This window comes from Nipponia nippon, unplaced genomic scaffold (genome assembly GCF_047370975.1).
Source record: "Nipponia nippon isolate SJK-2023a ecotype South Korea unplaced genomic scaffold, ASM4737097v1 scaffold_1, whole genome shotgun sequence".
NCBI lineage: Eukaryota > Metazoa > Chordata > Aves > Pelecaniformes > Threskiornithidae > Nipponia > Nipponia nippon.
In genome coordinates, this window is record NW_028262290.1 from 98,035,887 (window position 1) to 98,058,909 (window position 23,023).

General features: G+C 44.0%; 1 protein-coding gene across 11 annotated transcripts in view; it reads right to left on the reverse strand.

Annotated features, from left to right (window-relative positions):
- GMPR (guanosine monophosphate reductase) overlaps nt 1-23,023 on the reverse strand; it is a 46,573-nt gene that overhangs the window by 16,823 nt on the left and 6,727 nt on the right. For 10 of the 11 annotated variants that reach the window (XR_015706219.1, XR_015706220.1, XM_087764035.1 and 7 more), the window contains 4 exons: nt 21,711-21,884; nt 13,556-13,637; nt 11,031-11,137; nt 5,338-5,380 (listed from right to left, as the gene is read on the reverse strand). Coding sequence is in view for 9 of the 11 variants with exons in the window: in XM_087764035.1 (XP_087620161.1) it covers nt 5,338-5,380; nt 11,031-11,137; nt 13,556-13,637; nt 21,711-21,884 (406 nt within the window). In the remaining 2 variants the exon portion in view is untranslated. The remainder of the gene's footprint in view (nt 1-5,337; nt 5,381-11,030; nt 11,138-13,555; nt 13,638-21,710; nt 21,885-23,023) is intronic. The other variant, XM_087764043.1, reaches the window with a different exon arrangement.

Here is a 23,023-nt window from a genome sequence, read left to right on the forward strand (position 1 = left end):
GACCAAACTCTGGGGAGATCCCAGGCTAGGTAAGTCTGGCATTAGGATTTGCTCTGATCTCTGTCTCTAGCCGAACAATAGCACTGGACCTTGAAATCTGAAAAGTAAGTGACATCGTTGTCAAATCTGCTCAGCTTCTGCCATCTGTTTAAAAGCTCTGTAGACAAACCTGAATTCGAGAATATTTTGATCTTAGAATACATGACAACTCTGGAGTATGCACTGATTTATAAATGCCAGTTCCCTCCCTCCAGCCCTTTGCCAAAGAGCAGACCGAGCAGCAATGGCTGGGAGCAGAGCACCCAGCTGCTCTGCTGACCTCACCTCCCTTTGCCTGGTTGTTGTTTGAAAGGAACAGTATGTCCATGGTAAAGCGATATTAAAAATGAGGCTTGTGCAAAACTGCTGAGCACATTGCAAGCAATATTTACAGCCAGGCGCCCACTCAGGTGTCCTGTCATGCCAGCTACCTGGCAGATATTTCCTGAGCTCTCTTGTTTCAGATGGCTTAGTTTTAAAGCCTCAGTTTGACTCATGCCTGATACTACTATTAACATGTCAAAAGCGAAGGGAACGCTCATCCTTTAAGACATTCTCAATTACTGGTGGGGAGCTCCTATTGTTACCTGGCACAATCTTGCTCCACCTTTGCAAAAAATAAGTACGCTGGGAGATCTAGTTGATGTCTTCTTTATGGGTGGAAGAAAACAACACGAGGAAGGAGGGATGGATTTGGGGTCAAGGTTTCAAAGAGGGAATTTAAACAAGTCAAAGGCCTGCCAAAGGACACTCTCAACTCTGCCTGGTCAATACTATCCCCTGATCCCCATTCTAGTCCTGTCTCTGGTTGTGCGTCTGACAGCCTCCGAATCATTAATGCAAAACAGTCACATGAAATCTACACTTCAGAATCACAGAATTTTGGTTCTTGTGCGCTTAAGTATCTATTTATTATTTTTCTTTTGACTGCGTATTTTGGGAGGGAAGCAAATACCTTTCAATTACAGGATTGAAACTCATCCAACTTGAGTAACTTTTGCAAACTCCAATGTAATTCATCAAGCGCTTCCAAAAGAGAGGAGCTATGTTACAGCAGACACAGCACGTCTGAACACTGGAATGACACGTGCTTACTACCCTGCAGCTCCAGGAATGACAAGTCCATACTGAATATATTTTTTCAATGCTCTCCAGAACTTTCCACCCCGCTTCAGTGTTGCAAAGATGTCTGAAAGTTTCAAGTCTGGTCCACTACTTTTCCACCAGTTAACATCCAACCAGGAGGCTGTAGTTTTTAGCATGGTCTTTTTTTACTTACGCATGGGTTTTTGTATGACGAGAAGCATTGGTGATGTTTGCAACACCCAGCTGCAGTCTTCCATTTCCAAGTACAGATAGACAGTGTGCCATTATTTTAGGTTGTGGAGGACTGGGAACACCTGGCAACAACTCCCTAGGTAATACAGAATGTGATGGGGTACGTTGCATACGAGCATCCCAGTAGCTTGCCCAGAGTTTGGTAGACTTGTCCTGTTTCTTCACAATGCCACTTCAATGCACTGACTTCCCCCTTAAGGCCTACACTATATCTGGGCTGATTTTGCTCATGCACATTTCACAGTGCCTTCTCTTTCAAGCCGTCACAGAGTATGTGTGCTGCCACCAGCCCAATCTTGCAGCACTCACACAGTTCTGCTGGATCTGGATGGAGTCCCTCAGATGTCTTTTGTATGCCTGATAATACAAGTTACTGATAACCAGATTGGCTCTGCAGAAATTCAGCTGGAGTCAGCCTGGATTTGTAGCCTGGGCAGCCCTCCAGGCAGATGCAGCGTAAGTTTGCCTGGACCACAGCTGGCCCTGGAATCAACATTCACCTGGGCTCCAGCTGAGCCAGCGAGCCTTTGCAATAGTAGGTATACACACACAGCTATTGAAAACAGGAAAAAAAAAAAGCCAGTATGATCTGTCAGGTATATTTTGGAACCAGTATATGTCCCCAGTTGACTTTTCCACATGACTTTTCCTTCCTTTTCCTTCCCTGCTCCTGTATCTCTTCTCACCACTGCTGTAAGGAACAGCAGTATTGTGTTAAAGATGCTGGCGTAGGATTCAAAACGCACATTCTGTTCCTGGCTGTGTCACAAAAATATATGTGACCTCAGGCAACTGAACTTAGTATTTCTGTGCTTTGACTTCTCATCTTTAAAAAAGGAGACAGTAGTACCTCCCTGGGGCATTCTGAGAAATGTGTTCATGTTATCAGCCTTTCCAAGGCTGCAGTTATGCAAACCATCTGAGAGCCCAACACAAAGTTCTTTCATGCTCTCTCTCACTCCTGCATCAAAACACCTCTTTTCTTCCCAATCAACGTACATCTTTTCCATTGCAATAGCCAGATGGCAGTAACATCTTCAGTTTACCAAATCCATGCCAGATTCCCATCCAGCAGCTCCAGAATTCCAGCAGTCTCTCCCAAAGTATCTGTCACTCCTGGCATTTTTGTCCCCCACCTTCAGTGCTTCTCTGTTCCTTGCCTTTTCAAATAGGCTTCTACCTTGTTTCCCCTCTGACAAAATGCCCAATTTGCCTCTGACTCCTGACACCAGTCAATGGTGTCACCTTCCACTTCTAAAGCTTCTCAGCGTCTTCTTCATGGTTCTTCACAATTCTTCACTTGCACTCAATCCGCTCTATTCCTCCTGTTCCCATGAAATTGCCTCCTCCAGTCACATCTTTAGGCATTTGTCAATCTAGTCTTCACATCCGGGACTCCCTCACGCTTTTTATGATTCAAATGGCTGCTTTGTCACTGCTTTATAATGAACACCTCAAAATCCCTTTCATGAAGACTTTACAATGATCTACCAAAAAGAGGTAGTATAATCACTTTAACCAAAAGTCCTCTTTGGGTCACTTGTCCATGCTTTGTCCGGGCCTCCGTCCCCAGGTGAAATTGTACATGTGTGTTTTATCACCTGGTCTCTGCTACCCAATGTATTTATGTAACACCCCCACCCCCGCCCAGAGGCTCTCAGCAAGCACAGAGGTCTGTGCTAGACAATTCAGTATCAGTATCAAGGCTTTGGCTTGTAAATGCTGTGCGTGGAGGCTATCTTCTACGTGGCTCACATAGCCAATCATCACCTCAATAGCATTTAATAAACAGTGATAGTAATAACGTTATCTAGAAGCTTAGTTTGCCACCCACCTTTGGAAAATGCACACCTAGGTCCAGCTAATCAGATGTCCACAGTGTGTCTACCTCAATTATACATAACCAGATATGGTAAGTTTATTGCCTCAGGGTAAGCTCTATCAGTTTCAGCCCTGTACCTGTGACACACAGGTCAGACTGATCTGTCTGGCCTACAGTCAGAGTAGAACTACTGCCTGTATAATCTTAGCTTTCTGATGCTCATCTGTCCCAGGGACAACCCGTGGTAGCCTTCAAACACTGTGAATCTTCCCTGAAAGGGCAGTCAAGCACTGGAACAGGCTGCCCAGGGAAGTGGTTGAGTCCCCATCCCTGGAGGTATTTAAAAGACTGGTAGATGTAATGCTTAAGGACATGGTTTAGTGGTGGACTTGGCAGTGCTAGGTTAACGGTTGGCCTTGATGTCATCTTAAAGGTCTTTTCCAGCCTAAGCGATTCTATGATTCTGTTCTATGATTCTATGACTCTATGAATCCCAGCACCTCCTGACAACCAGCAAGGCCAGAATCTGCCCTTTCACAGGTTTCAAGCAAGTTTCTGTTCAGTTAGCCCAAAGAGACTACAAGGACCCTTCAGACTTGCTATAAACATCACAAAGGAAAACATTTTAAATACTTTGAAGTTGCTTCCTATTGTTCTAACTTCTGGAAATGCTCTTGTTGAAGAAAGACCTTTTCCACAGGCCAGGTTTCTGTGCAGGCAGCTGGGAGTGCAGTGAGGCCACAATCTCTGTTCACAAGCTCCCAACGGACAACAACGCCAGCAAGAACCGGTCAAGCTGCAGAGCCAGAGAAAGTCAGGCAGAACAAAGGCCTCACTGCAGGTGGCATGATGTCAGAGTGGGCTGGGCTGAGGAGAGGTTGGGTGGTTTTTTTAATACAATCTTGTTGTCAAAGAAGGTGGATGCCACTGTTCAGCTACGTCAGACTCGCCCAACTGGAAGTACCTATTCCCTACATCACATCACCCACTGGGTAACACAAGGGTGATGTGAAATCCTGTGACTGAGCAGATTCCTTGCTGGTAGCAATCACTCCACGGCTGTGCTTAACATTCTCTAGTTAAGTCTTCCTTGTCATCTGACCTGTCTAAAAACAGGAGCTGTCTGCAAACTCAGAAGACAGATTTTGGTTTCAACCTTTCCAGGAGGCCCAGAGTTTTTCTTGGCAGGTCTGTAATCTGAGTTTAGGCCTGCCCTGCTTTCCATACTTGCAAAGCTTCCTGCCAAGCAGACATGCTGCATCATAATGTGCCATCTCTGTATTGTACCACCCTGAAATCCCCATGAGAGACTGTGCTGTCCCACTGTATTCTGGGTATTACCCTACTGTGACATCTCCAAAGGGTCTGGCATTTTGGGGAGTGGGGGAGTGTCTTTAAATGTCCTGTCAGCCCAGGATGAATTTAGCACCTGGTTCACAAACACTGCTGCAACAAGGTTATGGCTAAGTGACAATCCTGACCTTGACACACACCCCTCACTGATGTAACTGTCATGCCCAACAGAAAATACTCACAGATTAAATACTCTATTCTATAATCAGCAAGAGCTGGTGCAATTCACTGAAGCTATTGGCATGAGAGCAAACTCTGTTAATTATTAACTTAGATGTTTGAGACATCTGCTCAGCTCTAGGGGATACAGTACAAATAAAATCTCATCTCCTCAAGTGGACAGCTGATCCCAAGAACATCTCCAGGGATCTGGCCTGCCTTTTTGTTTTGTTCTCCTGTCCAACACACATTCCACCATCTCTTCGTCCATTCAAGGCCCAGGTCAGCCAGATCTGGCAGCGTTACAGGCATCTTTGAACACTACTCAGAAGAAACCCTTATCGGTTTTCTTTGTATTACTGTCCCAGTGGCTGTATCCCATGCACGTCTGGCAGATAGTTTCTAAATAGGACTTCGACCACTGTATGTGCTGCGCTGCAGAATTTGGACTGTCTGGTCCAAAGAGCAAATTCATGTCTGGCGTATTAATTTCACCGGAGTCACCCACAGGGACGAATGTAACCTATCGCTGATTACACATTCAGGGTCAAACTGACTCCCGCATCACTGCCGATGGTGCTGGAGATACGCAGGGTGTAAGGGGTGGCACTGCACACTGTCCTTACCAAATGCTTTGGCGACATCTCCTGGGCAGCTGCATCCTCCGTCCTGCACAAAGAAAAGACGACAGTGAGTGGCAGTGAGCTCACTCAGGGACCCAGTGAGCACTGGCACTCTGCGACCTGCAGCAGAATGGCCCCTGCTCAGCGACAGCGTGTCAAGAGCTGACTGTGCACCATTGGTATACATCATCTTGGTGGAGTTTTTAGGGAATCCCTATTATCCTTTCTATTGCTTTCCTTCTTTAGGCTCATTTACTCTACCACATAGTCTACTGATAGTACCACTGGTAACAGCAGCAATGCAATTTCCTAAATCCCAGAAACTGGAAAACAGAGCCTCCTCTGATGATCTGAATCATTCCCTGCCATTTTAATGAAAGGCTGTGTGATGCAGAGGTACCACAAACCCCTACCTTAAACCACCAAAGACATTTAAAATAACTTTCTCAGCAGTTTACAATACATTAAAAGGTCACAGTGGGAGGGGTGAGGAAATACACCATCAGCTATGTTGGATTTTGATCTGATAATCTGTAAGCAAATCAGGTAATCTAATCTTTGGTAAGTAAAAATGAATCTCTCATCATACTCCTCACTGTTTGCTATTGGTTTGATAAAGAAACAACAGCACTTTGACATCTTTAGCATTTTAGACCTATGTGTTTCAGTTTCAGTGCAGAGCAAAGAAGTGGCTGATGAGGGGGTTTCGGCTGAGGGGAGGGAAGTTATGTATGTGTGATAGGGCTGTAAAAAAGGAATGGCACGTAGCAGAGCTCATCATGTGCCATGGTTCGTTAGGTTTTGTAAAGGTCTGAGCATCAGATGAAAGATCCTTTTACTCTACACAGTCACTCTACCAAGAGGGCTCCCCATTCCTTTGATGATTAGGGTCCGTTGCAGACTGCCAACAGCTTTCCTGCTTTTGAAGCTACTCCCCAGGCTGTATGGTTACTTCATTTTGTTTCCCCTCCCTGTTGGCAGAAATGCATGCCTGTGTATGACCTGCGGCTGAGCACAGCCAGACACCCCCACGATCAGCCATTTTAGAGCTGGCTTTCGCGGGTAGCTGGCAGTGGGGCTGAGTGTTAGAACCTCTCTGTGCACAGAAAAGGATTCAGACACAAACTGAGCAGGTGGATCCAAAAGTGAGTGGCTTTTCAAAGGGCATCCCACTGCAAACAGCGCCTGGTAGAACTTTAAAGGCTTTTACTCCATTTGCTGATAACCTCTAGCACATTATGCCTTTTGTTGAGCTAGACACTCTTGCTGTCAGCTCCAGAAAGGAGTGCTGGGCTGACAGCTGAATCTCTCCTGTTAAGGGCTCTGCTTGTGCAATTCTTTCCCTCTGACAAGTCTGTCAGAGCCTGGAGGAGGGTGTGAGTGTGTGTGCATGTGTCAGGGGAGGAAGAGGCGAGGTAGAAAGAGGGGTCTAATAATCTTCAAAGAGTAGTGTCAGGAATTTGCCTGACTCTGTCTGACTGAGACAGGCTGGCTATGAATGCTCTCTGGTAGATGGGTTTCAGTCTGTTCTTGTTGGGTGGCTCAGTGTCTGACTTTTATAATTAACTCAGTAGTGGCAGCGATGGCGGCTTTATGCTTTTGGAAGTACCATGGGGATGGGGGCCTTAGTATGTAATCATTAATCATCGGCTTCAAAAAATATCACTTTGAATGTCACCAAATTACAAAATGCTGAGCAGACTAAGAGACTTTCCCAAAAACTCATGAGTTACCATTTAAGATAAAAGGAAACGATGATGATGATTCACAGCACTTCTTTATCTGTAGATGTCTCCGCTTACTCCACATAAGCAGGTAAATTTAATGATTCACAGAAAGGGAAACAAAAAGGGGCCATACTAAGCAGTTATGCCAGAAGATGCTATATAATAAAGATATATGCATTAAATCACTTCATTCCATGTGAAAAATCAAGTGCTCTGTTTAGAAAATAAGACTGCTTCTGCTGCACTGTCTGGGAAGTTTCCCCTTGCAGTTCAGCTCGTCCCAACAGGGGCCTGGCTCTGGACTCGAAATGACTTGTAGAACTGCTGGGCTTCAGTCATGGAGCTTCTTGCAGGCTCAGCCTCTACCTCAGAGCCCTGGGGAAATGTATCTGTACAAACTGCCCTGTGAATTCAGGAGAACTGGCATTATTCTGAAGTCAGCCCACTGGAAAGGGTGGCCATGAGGCCCGTAGAGAGAAGAATTCTGAGACAACTGAGTGCTAAGCTGAAGGAGAGGGGAAAACAGCTTGCCAGTCAACAGAACTATTTTAACGTGGCTAAAATAATGTTATTTTCCTCAGTCTTGTTCTCTGAACAGATAAACCATTTTACAACACAAAATTTAGCCTGAGGAAAAGAAATACAGTATGGAAAACCAGTATGAACTGGTTGAATATTTAATATTATATGCAACTTTTAGTAAGTTTATAACTATGATTTATGTTTCAAGCAACCTTTATAATAAACTCTATAACCAGTCCTTCCTACAGTATCAGCAAACAGATAGCTATTTATTATGCAGAAGATATATAAAGTACGTGGCATATACAGCAGTAGAAACAATACATATGGTGCTTTATTCTGAACTACATATGCTGGGCATACTTCTGTGTGGAAAGTGTTCTGTGTGGAGGAAGAGATGGTATGGCAGTAGCTGGGTGAAGAACCCCTTAGGCATCCTTTTCACCAAATGCTGGTGGCCCATCACCCAGGCAGGGTGAAGGGGAAAAACAGGGTTCTCTAGCAAACGATAGCCAAATGAGCAAGGACACATGCAAGGCTGCTTTCCATTCCCCACATTGCTGGCTTACTAGAATACTTGACTGCCTCTCTATCCAGCAGAGTAGCTCTTTGACCTACAAGAAACAGAAACTTTATCTCAAGTAGGGCGTTTCTGAAGGCGCCCTCCTGCTAAATGGCCTCTCCACTGTAACTCACTGCTGGACTTTCTCAAGGCCAATGGATTAGCGAGAATGAAAATTGAGACTATTGGCTCCCAGACAAATAGCACGGGACAGAAACAGTGTCTGTATCTTAGACAGGGTTTCCTCTCTTCTTTCAGTGAGTCATGAAAGATTAATTTCTGAGGTGAGCTTTGAGTCTTAAGGATAATTTAGCATGAGGAAAGTAACTGGTGCAATTTCACGTCCCCCTCCTCTGCGTAAGTGACTCTAGAGAGACACCAGGCGTTCACTTCAACTATCATGTTTGCCTAAAAATTGTCACCTTCTTTGTCAATGTAGCAGCTCCAAAAATAATACCTGATCTCTTCAGTAATACAAACATTTAAAATCCCAGTTTGTGCTGCCATCCTAGCACAGCTACTGCAGAATGGGCTTCAAGTGTGCTGTGTTCCTTGCAGTGCCTGTACTGTGCTCAGCACAGTCACTTTCTCATTCTGTGAGTGGGACTTCTTTCCCTTCATACATAAATTGAGCCAACATAAGAAGAAAGAGGAGCAATTCGATGAAGGTACTGGACAAGACAGAAGTGGATGCAAGGAAGTGCCCCAAGGGACTAACCCATATCACACCATCAGCTATAATCTACATGAAGATAGCTGGTAGGCTTTCAATCTTTCCACATCCTTCCTGCTACTTCCATATCAATATATCAAAAAACTGCTGGATATATTTTCTCCCGCCAAATTGACATAGATAGCTGTGGTAATACTCTGCCTGTAGAGGTCCCCTTTGGCTCAGGCAGGGTGTGCCCCTTCCTGAATCTACGTAATGACAGTATTGAGACATTTTGAGGGATGCCATGTATGCTTGTTGCCACTAGACCCAATTATATACTTTTAGGCTTGCTCCCATATGGTGGTTTTCCCTCAGGAGGATACCTCCCTTTTGTGATACTCTTGGAAGAGCTCTGGCAATGACCATGCAGTCCAGCCTTTTCTTTCCCCAATATACACACCAATGCCTATCTGAATGCTGCAGAATTCAGGTATAATATCCTCACCCTTGCTTTAGTCTCCTTAGCGTGGGTGACAGGGTTGAGTTGCAGTGGTGTTAGAGACCCCCGTTGTTACAGCTGAAGGTAATTCTCTTGGCCCAGATGTTGTAGCAGACAGGTATCAAATCACCCTCCTATACTCCCCCTGTAATGGCTGGGGGGTTGACCGGTGAAGGCTCACTGAAGCCAACATGACCTAAGCAGGTCACAAACTGATCCACCCCCAAAGCAGGAAAGGAGAGGAGGCATAGTACAGAACCATCTCATTTTTCAACAGTCTAAATACACACTCCCTGTTTTCTTGTAAAATCGGGATAATAACGTTCTGAGGGTTGCTAGCAGCAAATGATTTTTGCAAAACTAGGATGGGTCTCTGAGCACTACCGTTAGGATGACACCTATAGTTATCCAGCCTTCATAGTAATGAGTCAGTCTTTCATGCTCTATTGCACACATGTTCTGCTGTCTGCTATAGACATAAACATTTGTAATATTGCCCAAGTCATAAAATCACAGACTGCTTTTCTTTTTTTCTGCAAAATTCATATAGGGGAGCCATGGAGAGGAGAGAATGCATATGCATTAACAATAAAGAGCAAGAGAGATCCGACTGTAACACATACTTGTTTTCCTGCTCCATTATACCCACAGCTTCAAGAAATACAGTCAAACCCTTTGCCCATCCACAGTCAGTTTGTTCTCCTCTCCCCTCCTTCCTCAACAACACAACGTACCCTCTTCCTCACATGGATACTAGTCACAACTGGGTCGAACAAATCAGGGCCTTCCAATTATTTCACTTGGCAGTAGATCTAAAATTCAGTGTGTGGTCTCTTCTAGGGCTGCAGAGGGACACTGTTAGCTGTGAGGGTACCGGTGAGCACAGCACGCTGGTCAGCCCCTGTGCCTTCCTGACTACCAGCTGCCTTACAGCCAGCCTGCAGAGACTGCAAGGCTGACACAGCCAGGGGCACGCTGGCTGGCTGGGCGTGCCTAAGCACACAGGACCTTTGGGTGCTGTAGGCTGCAGTCTAGCTCAGTCTGGGGCCATGCTTACAGATTTGCTTTTTCTATGTGAGGTGAATCTGGTCTTGCTGGTAGTGGAAGCTGCCATTAGGAGGCCATACAGATACATACTCTTTTTTCTCCACAGGCTCACTATTTCCCTAGAGCTTTGTGAGAACGTAAGCGGCTCACGTGCCAGCTGTGCTCAACAGAGCCACCTCTGGAACACTCCTGCCCCTGAACAGAGAGCTCTGTGAGGATGCTATCTGCATCAATCCAGCTACTAGGGCACAGATGGGCTCATACTGTTTTACCTTGTACTCCCCTCTACTGCCTGTCTGTCCCTCAGTCCCGCTCTCTGGGGAAAGCCATGTTTGCATTTCACTCATTTTTCAGAAATCTTTTGTAGGAATTACTGTTTGCTTCAATGTGAAAACACTATCAAGCTTCCTGTTCTGTTCACATAACAGCTTACTCCATTCAGGGAGCAAGAAGCAGCTTTCCAAAGGCACAAACAGGAGTGAGGTGCCCAAGTCTTTTTAAACATTAGAGGGAGTTGGTTTCTTTACATTTAAATCTCCACTGACTACCCTAGGAGCTAGTATACAGGTTAACTGGAGATGACAGAAGGATAGCCTTTAACATGCAGGGTACTGGACTGTTGGATTCTCCGATTCCACAATGATTTGCACAGTGGGAATCTGAGAGGAGATGATATTTACTTACAGAGATGATATGTCCTTTCAAGCCATGTGCTGAGTCTGCACACTCAATAACAGCACTTAGCTGTGGATAGCCCACCCCCGTCTTAATCCGAGTGGTACACACAGAACCTAGACAAGAGAATGAGAAGAAAAAAACATAGCCCATTAGGCCGACAGAAAAGATACGGCTTGATTTCTTTTTCTTGTGGAAAAAATGTGTTTCTATCTGTATTATTTTTTCCCTCAAGAAGTCTCTGTTGCCAGTGTTGGCTTCTCATGGATAAAAAGAACACATAGGAACTTGAGTTTTAAAATGCTATCACACCACTTCATGGGAGCTGTAACTGAGGTGACTAATACCCCACCTTTCTTCTCCAGGGCCACAATTCCCAGTTTAGGTCTCATCAGTAATGCTTCCCGGTGAGCGAATTACTGCATCACGAGAAAGCAAATCTGACTGAGGTGCGTGAAAGGAAGGGGGACAAAAGGACCAGAGCCACAACCCGTGAAACTCAGCAGCATCATTTAATACCTGAATATTTCTTCCAATAAATATTTCTATCTCTTTTCTACATATGTTTTAAAAAATAATTCTCAGGGAGAATCTTTGCTTTTATTTTACTTTTTTGTGGAGATTTTCCACAAAGGAGATAAACCCATCTTTTGCCTAATACTTAAAGCGGGAGTATTTGGTTGATCACAAAAGTTGGGAATATAAGAAAATCAGCACACAGCATTTAAAAAGTGAGATAAGTAATCATCAGAAAGCTGTATAGTGTAATATTACAGGAAATATACTAATTATATCTGATTATTAAACTATACTATTTATACACATGCATGGTGCATGTGTGTGTATATATATATTTTTTTTTTTTTTAAAAAAAAAGGGGATATACATATATATAAAAAACCCACTTCAGTTATAGTTCAACATGGTAACATGGCTATAGATCTTTTGCAATACCTTCTCTATTTTTCTCCTCAAATTAAGAGTCAAAATGAGGACTGCTTTTTGCCAGTCCAGGTCTTATAATTTAGGATACAGACCATAAAGGTCTGCATGATAACAAGAATTTCAGATTAACAAATAACAAACAGATTAACAAATAACAAAACAGATTCTAAACCAAATGCAGTGAAATCTGGATCCCTTCACCCAGCTGATATCCAGATATACTCAAGCTACCAGTAAAGTAAAAGTTTCCAAACATCTTTCAAAGAACTGACAAGGTGAAAACACTGAGAAGTATTTCTGCAAAGTAGGAAGAAAATTAGTTTTAAAATAATCTCCGCAGGGTATGTACTTATATATGTAATGCTTTATAATAAATCACTGCCATTTTCCACAGGATGGACTATTATCTGGAAAAGAGCCTCAAGATCTGATCTTCTGTGAGGAACATCGTTATTTGTGGGCTTGGGTGGTCAACTTGTACAGATCTGTTCAGGAAGATCTCCAGGGAAGGCTACACAGCATTTACTCCTAACTGTTTCCACTTTGAGGCTACAAACTATAATATTTCTTCTTTTATATCTGAACTTGCCTGTGACAATTGCACCACAACATCTCTGTTGTTTATTCTTCATGTCTTTTGCAGTATTTATTGGTTTTTGCTGTCTTCCGGGGCACAACTGCAACCCTTATTACATCACTTGCTCTGCTCAAATTATCCATTCATGAACAACAACTATTTGGCACTGTGGAGTAACAATCTGCCTGCACTGCACTGGCTGATCACAGCTATACTGTCCGTGGCACTTGGGGCTAGCCAGTTTAAAATCTAGCCCACGCATGGTGACCCCAGCTGCAGTCTATGAAGAAAATAGCAAGAGGAAGGAGCAAATGAACAAATGCACAAGGGAGGGAAAGAAAAAAGGGAAGACAATATGGCAGTATATGCCAGACAACAATATTAGGGAAGGGAAGGTAGGAAAAACACTGTGAGAAGTTTAGGGTCCTCCCATTTATCCATGGAAATGTTGCAGTGATAGGTAACATATAAGTGCATTAATGTAAGTATTATAGCTCCCAGGCAGTAGCAACAGGTAGAGGCAATGTTATCCATACGTCACACTTAATTAATGCCATTTCATCTTTGAAGATATTGACAAGATAGGCAACCTCAGTACACAAATCATAAAGCTATTTAGAGACCTATCTTCCCTCGACGGAAGTGGATACCTGAACACAGTATCCTTTGAGCTGGGATGACTCAGCCTCTTTTCAACAGGCTAGAAAAAGTGTTCCTAAACACAACGGACATTATCACTGATAATGTCAGTAACTCGGGCAACTCAGTGCTTCCAATAATAGTCATCTTCACTGCCAGAAGACAGAATACGTAACACTTTGCAGCACAAAACACTAGCACCCTGCCCCTGTATTTCTTAAATATACTATGTGCAAGGGCACTGTTACTTTACTGACCTGAGTGGGTCTAGGCATCCTAATGGGCAAGCAAACAGCATTCTACACTGGTTCCATCTGGACAACTTCCCCCCACGTTACCATAAGTCACCCTTATTTGACTGGATTTGACTTACCTGGTCCGATACCCACTTTAATAATATCTGCTCCGGAAAGAATAAGTTCTTCTACCATCTCTCCTGTCACCACATTGCCTGCCTAGACAGAAGGAACAATATCACATATATGGGAGATTTCAAGACTACTGCAGTAAAGACTAATGATGATAATGTAGAGTTTTATCTAGAGCTTTTATGAGTTGAACTATATAGAGTCAGGAAGAATATAGTTCACCATATTGTTCATTGTGCATGCCACAGAGATCAAACAAATCATACAGGTACATTATCAAGTGAAATGAATTTCGTGATTGGTGCAGTAAACCCCAATCCTTAGGATCCCATCAGGATACCTGCTTTGTCTTCCATCCCGCTAATCCTCATTCAGCAGCTCTCAACCCTAAACATAAGGGCTACACAGTACAACCTCTCCCTTACGTGCAGTGCAACTCCTCCACCTCTCCTGCTCTGCCTATCCCTCCTGAAGAGCCCATAGCCCTCCATCCCATTTGCCTACCTCACTTTGTGGGAAGATGCTCAGATCTTATCTAAAACCCTGGCAAATCTCTTTTTCCTTTAGGATTTAATATTTTGAATACTGAAAGAGTAAGAAAGGTATTATTCTTGCCATTTTGTACTTTGGTGCCAAAATTGGTATGTACATTTAGATTATGTAAATAAGGGTATTTATACCATATACATTCATTTGGTTGTGGTGAAGCCAGAGGTGAAAGAAAGGGGTTTGGTTCCCTCTGCATGAACTTTGCAGAGATGCAGACAGCATGCTGTTTATGGTGAGGTCTTCTTCTCGGAAAGAAGTCCTGAATTGTTTTGTGTTCTTTACCATATTTTTCCTTGCACTTTCATAACTCTTTTCCTCCTTTGGCCCTCATCCTCGATACCTTCTTGAAAGTGATGGCAGCCCTCTCAGCCTTTGTTTTGCTCCTTCAAGTAGTCTTCTTCTGTAGGCCCTCCATGCCCCTAATCAACTGCTTAGTCTTTGTCTGCCTTCATCCCAGACAGAATTTCTCTTTCTTGAACCTGAGGAATGAGAACTGTCCATAGTGGTACAGGTGAATTCTCACCAGCGCTTTGCACAATGCCTGCCTTTCCTATGGAAATATCTTGCCTGACGCACAAGAATGCATTTGCCTTCCAGCCCCTTCATCAGCTTTGCTGCCCTCCTCTGGACACGTTCAAGGACCTTCACATCCTTCGTAAATTGTGGGGCCCAGAACTGCACACAGTACTCAAGGTGAGGCCACACCAACACTAAATACAGCGGGATCATCACCCCTTTTTGACCAGCTGGTTATGCTGTATTTGATGCACCCCAGGGTGCAGTTTGCCCTCTTGGCTGCCAGGGCACACTGCTGGCTCATGTTGACCCTGCTGTCAACCAGCACCCCCAGATCCCTTTCCGCAAGGCTGCTCTCCAGCCACTCCTCTCCCAATTTATACTTGCGCCCCGCATTACTCGATGCTAGGTGCAGAATCTTGCATTTCTTCTTGTTCAATTTCATGCCATTGATGATTGTCCAATGCTCCAATCTATCTAGATCCCTCTGCAAGGCCTCTTGTCCCTCGAGAGTCAACAGCACCTCCCAGTTTCATATCATCAGCAAACCTGCTAATGGTGCATTCAACTCCTGCCTCCAGATCATTGATAAAAATATTGAACCAAACTGGCCCTAGAATTGAGCCCTGAGGAACACCACTGCTAACTGGTTGCCAGCCAGATGTAGCACCATTCACTGCACCCCTTGGCACCCTGCGCTTCAGTCAGTTCTTCACCCAGCGCACTGTGTACCTGCTCATCCCACAGTTGGACAACTTGTCCAGAAGGCGCTGTGAGGGACAGTATCAAAAGCCTTACTAAAATCCAGAAAAACTACATCCACTGCCTTCCCTTTTTCCACTAGGCAGGTGACCTTATCGTAGAAGGATATTAAATTAAACAGGACTTGCCCTTTGTGAGCACACGTTGACTATGCCTGAATATTGCATTGCTCTTTAAATGTCTTTCAATAGCACCCAGCGTGATCTTCTCCATAATTTTTCCAGCTACTGAGATTAGACTAACAGGTCTGTAGTTTCCTGGGTCCTCCCTCATGCCCTTCTTGTAAATTGGAATAATGTTGGCTAGCTTTTTGTCAGCGGGGACCTCCCCAGTCTCCCAAGACCTTTGGTAGATGATTGAGAGGGGTCCTGCTGTAACATCCACTAGCTCCTTCAGTACTCTGGGATGAATCCCATCAGGCCCATCATTCCATCAACCCATCAGATGTTTGAAAACCAAGTATGGTTTGGATTTCAGCTCTGTGGCTTGTCTCTTGTCTACAGCATGTTCCTAACTAGAAAAACGGCACAAAACAAACTTGTATGAAACACGAGTCCAGTTTTCCACATCATCCATTTTGCGCTTGTACTGAGATGGACTATTCATTTGCGGAGATCTGAATTTAGGATCAGGAGATGTTCAGAAAACGTCTTACATAATGATATTCCAGGACTTAGCAAGTGTTTGTAGCAGTACTGATAGGGGCAGAGCAGGAGACAAATCCGAAAATCCTTACTTAATATTTTCTTAGTTTTTATTGAAACAGAACTCCTGCAGAAGTCAACAGGAGCTACCCAGGGAATGTTGGGCAAGGCCTATTCTCCACTTACTGATTTTTGGCTCCTATTTCACCATTATTTTTTTTAAATGAATTTTACTTCCCCCTTTTATTAGCCTGAAACAGCTGACAAGCCACCACCTGAGGCACTTATAAAAACAATTATACTGTTAGGCAGCAATTTGTGGTCTATGACACAGGACCACTTAACTTTGCTCAAAACTGCATGATATTGATTAAAAATAAAATAAAATAGAACAGTCGGGAAATAAGGAACATATAATAGGTACAGTGTTTCCAGCTAAGTGCTGCTTCCTTTCTGCTCAGTGGTAATTTGTTATACTAAGTGTTGTACACTCCAAGGTGTGGTGATGGAGAGCATGCTGCTTACAACATTAAGGAAGCAGTTCACATCTGGAAGGCAGATGACTACCTGTGCAGTATGACATGCAGCACATCATTACAACTTGGTGAAGTACTGGAGTACATGCAACAGATTCATAAACAGGAATGAACGGGTATGAAAGTCAGTGGCTCCATGAGATTTGGGATCAAATATGTATTTAACTTAAACAGCAGTGTCTTCTTATTAGCCGAGCATAGTGGGTTGTCAAACTGTCTCTTCAGAAATGCTAACCAGACGTTTAATGTTAAGTTACTGCTAGAAAATGCTGGAACTGCATATGTTGATTCAAAATGCTCATCCTAGCAGGGAAAAGCACTTATGTCCCCAGCATACTTTTTTTCCTGGAATGCATGTACACACATCAGTGGTTTCTGTCTTTCTGAATCTGCAGATCCTTAACAAATTTTCAGGGAAGACATGGAGCTCTACATAGCAGACTTCAACCTGCCGACGACAGGCTTGCTTCTTTTAGATACCTTTTGCAGACCTCAGAGAGCACAAAAAACACCACTACGAGAGAGGCACAGCTATCTGTATGTGAAGAGACTCTAGTATCACAGCTGAAGAGCAAGGAAAGCTGTTGTCTTACATCCAGCTGAACTCTACTTCCACTGAAACCAATGCTTCTTGCTTTACCATCGATGCCAGTATGACAGCTGAATAGAGACAAAAGGGCTTTTTAAAGCCCCACCTGTAAGGTAAAGCCAGAATACTTCAACTAAAAAAAAATCTGAAAACATGAATATAGAAAGACTGAGACTACAGAGATAAAACCTCCTTAAAATTAACTAAGACTATAAAGCAAGTAAAGCAATTGGAACTTGTACAAAGAAGCCACTACAGACAATACGTTTTGTAGTGTATTTGGGCAAGTAGTCAGGGAACATAGTAATTGGTGGAAGTACTGTATTAGTGAAAACCATGCTCATCTTAATGATGAGTCCATGTATCAATGCATTTCTAATCTGCTACAGAACTGGCTTCCTTGAAAGAGATATAGCCCAGTAATTACCTTACTGCTAATCTAACTTTGCTACCCCTGGCAGTAAAATAACAGCATCAGTAACAACTGAAAGTCAGGTAAACTACCATGCTTTCAGTGCGGCCAGTTATTAGGGGCTACAACAAATTACCCTGGCTGTGGGCCTGGCCTTACACACTCAGGGCGACATTCAGCTGTACCATCACTCAGTGTGAGGTTTCAAGTGAGCGTCACCCTGGCTCATTCCAGCAGTATCTAGGATGACTGAAGTGTGGGTCAGTCCTAAGGGAAATCCTGGCCTCAGAAAAGTCAAACGGAGTTTGACTACTGACTTTAATGGGATCAAGATTTCACCTAACAGGATTATAAAGGCTACAGCTTCTCTGACAGAGAAGCAAAATTAGCGAACACAGTAGGGCAGTGCCTCTGAATTTCAGTCAGGCATTTGATACTGTGCCTCATAAAAGCCTGCTATAAATACCGACTCACACTGACTAAGACAAGAACACTGCCTCACTGATTGAAAGCTGCTGGCAAATGGCAATGGATCAAGCTGGGGAGAAGTGTCTGTGACAACAGTTCTCAAACTTTCTTCTTGTATCCTAGAGGAAAGCACAGTCTGTGCCTCCACACTATCAGGAACACTGCCAAAGGACACTTCCCACCCACCAAAGCGAGGGGTGCTTTACCGTAAGATGGAGATGATGCCCTTTGCGAGGCTGAGCTGTACCAGGTGGGCGTTTGCACTCAGTATTGTGAGTGACCCAAGATAGCCTCGGCAGCATCACTGTCTCCTACCCTGTGATCCCATCTGGCCCCTGCTCTGAGACCCCAGCCCTGGTGGGGGTGACTGGATTGACTCTGCTGCTTTTCCAGAGATAAACTGGGAGCAGTCTGCATGGCTTTCTCTGACTGAATTATGCCTCCATTAAGGCCCTGAGAAGTTCTGCTACTGACTCCAAGGGGAGCAACAGTTTCTGGCCCCTGCTGTTTCCCTCTGCTCCTGCTTTGCGATTCCGCTTGCATCCTGCTCTGGCCCATATCTTGTGGGTGCTACTGAATCTGCAAGTGTGCTCCTGCCCCAGCATCTTCCTTACTGCCACACTCCCTGCTCCCCTCCCTAGGGTTTCTTCTGTATAATGAACAAAGAACGCTGCGAAAAAGAAAATTCAGGATAAAAACTTGGCAAAGCTTGCTGGCAAAGATATCTTAGCTTGCTAAACAGACTTCCCGTGAAATGGAAGAACGCTAACATCTACAATTACACTAATAAATAAGGACTACGCTTACTGTAATATAAAGCCTGTGACCCTCCATCATGAATGTCAACTGAGGTTTTGCTTTAGACTTCAGTGAGCAGGCACAACCCAAGCACATGATGCTGTGCTACAGCAAACACCCCACTGGACCATTACTCTTGATCCTGGGGGGCAGTGCTGCATTTGTAAGACATTCAGGAGACTTGAATACTGCTTCTTCCTCCGTCCTCAATCTAACAAGTGATTTAAGGAAAGTCATGTTGTACCTTTGTGCCCCTGTTTGTCTTCCCTATCCTTTGTGTTCCATGGAGAAACTGATCTTCTTTGTAAATTAATATGAAAGGCAGGAGTGAAAAGAGCTTGGGTCAGAGCCAGGCAGAAGAAAATAAAGCAATGTGATTATAAAAGCAAGTATTTAAAAAGGCAAAACCATGCATTTGAAACCTTGTTACACAAGAGACATCTTCCATCTGCACTGGATCGGCCACAGAGAGTACTACATTAAGCACAGTTGCTCTGCACATCACCTTTCAGCCTCAGAGCTGAACCCATTACATGGCCCCTGGGAACATACGTTCCCTGACACCCCGGGTCGGGTTACTGTTATGTACTGCACTGCAGCTGACTGTGGAATGAATGGTCATGCTGAGGAAAGCAAACAAGACAGCCTGCAAGGTCCTGGAGATCACTTTCAGCTATGAGAAAGCTTCTTTATTTTTATACCTTCTATTTAACTGCTAACCCTTTTGTTTGAAAGCCACAACAGCAGAGAGCATACTGCAGGCATAGCACAGAGACATCAAAGCAGACAGAACAGGTAGCAGCAGGACATGTCTTCCAGAGTATCATAAAAAGGAACCTATACGAGCTCCTGCATTTCAGCCCGGAATAGCTTCAAACGGCCATTTTGGCACAGAGCGTAAAGTAAACTCATTTGCAAGTGGGGTAGAGGTGTGTGTCCCTAGTTGAACCAGAGACTTTCAGGGACTGCACAGGCTCTGGAGGCTTTGGAAAACAGGAGGTTTTTGAACACCCCAAGTTTGTTAGCAGGCTTTTCGGAATGGAAATTACCCCTGTGCAGGAGATTACAAACATGAGCCATACTAAACCATGTTCAGAGAAAGGAGCTACAATCAGAGAAGGCAACTGAACAGGTCAGGGCTGTATATGTGCTCAAGCAGGTGGTGCTTTCAGGGCAATGAGATGTGAAGTAACAATAACCTTAGTCACAGAAGCAGAGAAACTAAGTGTGCAGCTTAACAGATGTGGGAGGTGGATGAGACTGGCTTAAGGACCTTGGACTAAAACCTGGGCTTGATACCTGACTTTGACATTGACCTCCTATGCCTTCTGGGCAATTCGTCTTGGCTGAGTTCCCTCCTCAGTCAGCAAAATCAGTAGTCTGTGAGGAGGTGGAGGAGGGGATGACACACAATTTTCTTTCCACTCCTGATATGGAAGATTTTTTTTTTTTTTAACTATGTGGTTTAAGCTCCCTCCCACAACTCTTCAAGCCAAAGACACTGGAGTAATCACATCACTAGGAACAACACTTCAGATCCAAAGCAAGGAAACAGCTCCTTCCCTCACTGCAGTGAACATGGAGCAGGAATCTCAAAAAGCCCACATCTATGATTTCATACTTCCAAAAGCTCTCCCCAAAGCCATGGGAAGTATGGTCATATCAAAAAGGTTGCCACATCTGCTGGAAGCTGTTGAAGGATGCCTATTCATTAGCCTAAGGTAACCCAGAACCCCACAGGCCTTCCAGCCCACCTCCATTTTCCAATGCCACCATTGTTCCAAGGCAAGAACACAGACTTCCTCCGACATGGGAGGAAGGAAGGAATGTAGTCTCCCCTGAGCTGCTTGAACGTGCAGTTCCCTATTGAACCAAGTCAGAGTGTGTGTCTATGACCACTTTTACTTCACATTTACTTCACATGTGTGAAGCTTTGTGTCTGGCATGAAAAAGTGAGGAAGTGTTGCCTACACATGATTTTTTTGTTGCACTGGCTTGAAGAAAGGCTGGTAGCCTCGTGAAGAATCTGCTGCTTGTTTGAGAATTTCTGCTATTCTCATGGAAACAAATTCAGACCCATTTCTTCAAGGGCCCTGGGAAACAAGCAGGAGCAGTAGGGCTCTGCTGAAAGGAGGCCTGTGTTGATGCAAACACCCTACTCTTAGTGCAAAAGTGCTGGAAGAAGCATGCCATTAGCGCTCTGAGATTGGACAGTAACCTCACAGAAGGCGCATGAAAAGCCCCAGCATTGACTATTTTGCTCCCTGATGACCCCGTTCATGATTGCACAACACCCCTATGATTCTTATCATAGGCAAGGATTAGTCTACATTCAGCTGTCTTCATAGTGATCTAATTGATGAAAACAGCCATTGGCCACATTCCCACAGCAAACCTCAGCTTGGAATCACCAACATAAACCTACACACTTTATGATTAGAGGTCACATCTGGTGTGGGAAGGAGGATGTGAGTAGGAAAAAAATTGGATCCACCCAGCCTGTCATGCCAACATCAAACTGCTGTATCAGAGCACACATTGAACATTCCCACAGAAATTATCAGCAATGGAAGACTGACAATGCCAACATGTTATTAAACAGTCGTCATTTGGCTCAGAGTCAACATCTTGCTGAATTGAAAGGGTAGATGAATAGAGCTGCCCTCTGTATTCTCAGAAGGGTATCTGTCTACATATATTTGTCTGGAAGATGAGAGGTTTGAGTCAGACTTTTCTTTCTTTCATTCTTTCTTTCCTTTTTTTAAATGAGGAATCAGAAATTGATGGAGCTACCACAGAGCTTCTGATGCCTACCAACCAAACTCTGGGCCCTGTTCCTGGACAGAATTCCCACACCCCCCCCTTCCACCCTTTCTACACACTTACCATAATGGTGTGATGTGGGAACAGGGCACGGACAGACTTCACAAACTCCACAAAGTGCTCTGAATAGCCATTTGCCACATCCAGGCAGATGTATCTGATAGGTGGAATGGCCTCTAGAATACTTGTTAACTTGTCCAAATCAGCTTTTCCACTACCTGAGCTTGCTGCCACATGCTACAAAGACAGGGAGAACAAAAGGGAGCAGTAGTTTGTAAAAACTGGGATAAGCACATACTTCATATGTCTTTTTCTGCATAGTCTTGGGAGAACTTGTGCTAGAAACTAGTGAAAATCATGCTACATAATATGAAACAAATACCTTCCTGGGAATATCAATGTGTTACTTCTGTTTTGTTTAAGGTTCTAAAACAAAGCAAAATTAGCATTTTATCAGCTCTTCATTTACAAGTGGATTCTCATAGGCAGATACAATCACCTGAGATGGATGCAGGCTCAGCTGTACTCATATTAAAATAAACACACAAGAAGCCCTAACTTGGTGTATTTCCAGGAAGGCAGAGTGGCAAAATTTGGGGCAGTGTCAGAGAGTGGAATCTGGGTCTTTAAGTTCACCAAACACTCTCTTGATCTACAGAATCACAGAATAGTTGAGTTTGGAAGGGACCTCTGGAGACTGTGTAGTCCAACCCCCTTGCTCAAGTAGGGTCAGCTACCATTGAAAACAAGCAGATTGCTTCCTCCTTTGTTTTCCTATGAGTTCTTTCCAATCAAAAAATAGTTTCCACAGCTGTTGGCCTACAAAACCTCTGCAGAGACCCAAGGTCACAGAGCAAGTCAGTATTTAATCACTAGGAGATCCTGCTCCAGTGATTATGAACCACAAATGAGTTAAGTACCAAAGCGTTCAGACACAGGATATTCCTGGGACCCCTTTCTACCCCATACTGGCATACAAGCAACCCTGATGAACTTAAGTGATAGGCTGGCTTTCAGACAATCTTGTAATCAATAGTCTTTATAATATAATTCTAAAATGTGCCACAGGTAAAGATAAAATGCAGCTGTGTAGTATTCTTTTCTATACAGAATAAGTTTCGAAACTCCACTGAACTCCTAGGAGGAGGGGAGACAGCCAGGCACGCTCTTATACTGCCTCTCCTGGTGTAGAGGCCGGCCAGAAGAACGCAGAAGAAATCTGGATATGAAAAAGTCGGAACTTAGGTCAATGTTTAAATATATTAAATGGTGTTTCTCTGTAATGGCTCAGGCTAGGACCCTGTGAACAAGTAGGGCAGCACATCTAGTAGTAGCATAGCGTGAGCTCTAGTGCAAGGAGGTAAATGTAGGACACA